General features: G+C 66.6%; 1 protein-coding gene across 1 annotated transcript; it reads right to left on the reverse strand.

Moving 5' to 3' along the window:
• Nucleotides 1-954: 954 nt before the first annotated feature.
• On the reverse strand, nucleotides 955-2,064 carry Foxe1 (forkhead box E1). Its single transcript, XM_057790229.1, has one exon. It carries the CDS (start codon nucleotides 2,062-2,064, stop codon nucleotides 955-957), a length of 1,110 nt encoding a protein of 369 aa, XP_057646212.1.
• Nucleotides 2,065-2,779: the final 715 nt, after the last annotated feature.

A 2,779-nucleotide genomic window follows, 5' to 3' on the forward strand; every position in this document is an offset into this window, starting at 1 on the left:
AGCTAGCCCGGGGTCTTTGGGTTAAATACTCGCCAGCCATCTGTTCCCAATTCCTGGCCGGCTACTGGGCAGCCTTGGGTGGCTCACAAATGCTGCCAGATATGGAACCATGGATAATGAGAGGTGATTAAAAACGAGAGGGTAGCTGGGGGCGGTGGTGGCGCATGCCTTTAATCCCAGCACTCGGGGAGGCGGAATCAGGTGTATCTTTAGAGTTCGAGGCCAGCCTGGTCTACAGCGCTGTTCCAAAGACAGGTTCCAAAGCTACAGAGAAACCCCTGCCTCGAAAAATTAAAAACAGGGTAAAATCACACAGCTCTCCTGTGTAGCAGACTGACAGAAAATCCAGGAGATGGGGCTGGACCACACTGGGGAACTGTGCCTCAGTTATGATTGCGACCCAGGTTTGTGGTTCTCGGAAGCAGGTAAAACCAGTCCAGTTGAACAGAACCATTTTAGTTAAAGAAAAAAACTTCTTTTGCAATTTCGTTTTCTCTTTAAGAAGAAAGGCACTGTCCGAGCCTTTTATTGTAGTAAGGTAGTCAAAAATACAAGAGGCCGAGCGTGTAGCTCTCTAGCCCGAGTTTGGCGCAGCACAGCACACATTGAAGCCACTCGACTCCACCACAGTTCGGATTCTACAACTAGGCTGCTTTCCACCCTTTTAGCCTAGGACCCTCCCAAGTAAAAAGGCAGAAAGGCAAGCACTTTGGAGCTTCGCATCGACGAGGGTCTCTTGCCAGTTCAAACGCGGCTGTAACCTCCCCACGTCCGCCCACGTCCAAAACAAATCGGGTCTGCGAATCGTGTGCAAGACACCGGGCCCCTACGGTCCTCAGGGGCTTTGCACGAGGGTCTCAACCCGATACACTTTTTAGTCCTCTCCGCCGGTTTCGGGGATTAATATCTTTCGGACAGTCTTGGAGTCTGTGAGGTTTCGCGCCAATCTCCTGCTCACATGGCAGACACGAACCGATCCACCGCGCCGGTATAGGCGGTGGGGTGGCGGGCGTGATAGGCGCCGCCACCGCCCGCTCCGAGCTGCCCGCTGGGATTGTAGCAGGGCCCGAGCGCCGCTCCGAACTGGCCCGGCGACGTGCGCCCATAGAAGTCCACCGCGGCTTCCACGCCGCCGCCGCCGCCCGCGGTGGGCGAGGCGGGTCCCGCTAGGCGACCCGCTGCAGCGGCGAAGAGCGCGCTGCTCGCCCCCTGCGGGTACGCGCCGTCGGGGCCCGCGTAGGCGGCGGCGTAGGCGGCGGGGTTGACGGGTCGCGCGCCCGCGCAGACCGACGGCTGGAAGCTCCCGGTGCCGGCCGCGCCCGCCGCCGCGAAGGCACATGAGCCGCCAGCGGCTGCAGACGTCGCGGGGCCCAGATCCGGGCTGAGCGGCCGCTCCGGAACCAGGCCGAAGACGCGGCAGGGCCCCGGGGAAGCGGCGGGGTAGTAGACCGGCGGGGGCGCAGCGAGCGGAGGCGCGTAGCCCGCGTAGACGGCGCCCGGGTAGGTCGGCCTCGCGGTGGGCACGGCGCCCGGGAAGATGGCGGCGGCTGCGGCGGCGGCAGCTGCAGCGGCATCGTGCATGTAGGCGGGGTAGGTGGACAGGTCCGAGCGCTTGAAGCGCTTGCGGCGGCGCAGGAAGCTGCCGCTCTCGAACATGTCCTCGGCGTTGGGGTCGAGCGCCCAGTAGTTGCCCTTGCCCGGGCGGCCCGCCTCGCGCGGGATCTTGAGGAAGCAGTCGTTGAGCGTGAGGTTGTGGCGGATGCTGTTCTGCCACTTCTTGGGGTTGTCGCGGTAGAACGGGAAGCGCTCGGTGATGAACTTGTAGATGCCGCCCAGAGTCAGGCGGCGCTCGGGAGCGTGCGCGATGGCCATGGCGATGAGCGCGATGTAGCTGTAGGGCGGCTTCCCCCGCTGCAGGGGGCGCTTGCGTCGCCGTCCCCCCGCGCCACGGCCCGCTGCCTCCGCCGGGACCCCCGCGCTCGCCGTCGCCTCGCCGCGCTCCTCCTTCACGGCCGCCAGCGCCTCGGGCTGCGGCGGGGGCGGCGGCGCGCTCTCGGCCGTCATGGCGCCGCGGTCCCCCGTACCCCCCGTCGTCCGCCGCTGCCGACGGCCGCGCCGGCCCGGGACCCCCGAACCCCGGGTGCCGACGCCGGGCTCACGCGGCTGGCAGCGAAAGCGCTGCGAGCGTGGGGACCTCGGGACCTGGAGCGCTGCGCTCACCGACGGCTCGTCTGGGGCGCCGGCCGGAGGGTCTTTGGTGCTCTGGTGCCAGGCGATCAGGGGGTCCGGATGCGGCTCCGAGGACGAGGTGGCGGCAGCTGTTTGGGAGAACCTTCGGGTCCCAGGACGACCGTCGAGGCTGTGCTAGTAGAGGAGGCTGCGGGCTGGAGTTCCGGGCGAGGGCAGTCAATGGGGGTTCCGTAGACCCCGGCCGGGTCCGCCCATGCCGCGCCCCTGCGACAGAGATACAGCCCAAGCCAAGGGCAGAGTGGCGAGACCGGCGGCGGGCCGGGCCGGGTGGCGGGCGACTCACTCGGCTCAGCAGCCCCCGACTCCCGCTCGGAGCACCGGCGGCGTGGCGCTCGCTCTCCTGCACACACCTGGGCCAGCTCCTCCCTCCGCCGGCTTCTTCTCCTTAAAGGCGCCAGCAAGCACGGGGCGTAGCCGGTTCCCTGCCCGCCCCCGACTGCCCACCCCCCCGTCGGCTGGCACACCTCCCCAGGTAGCGGCGACCGCTCAGCGGGAGCCCCACAAACGTCAGAGCGGGGAGGGCTCCTGG

The sequence above is a fragment of the Chionomys nivalis genome, chromosome 16 (genome assembly GCF_950005125.1).
Source record: "Chionomys nivalis chromosome 16, mChiNiv1.1, whole genome shotgun sequence".
In the NCBI taxonomy this organism is placed as follows: Eukaryota; Metazoa; Chordata; class Mammalia; order Rodentia; family Cricetidae; genus Chionomys; species Chionomys nivalis.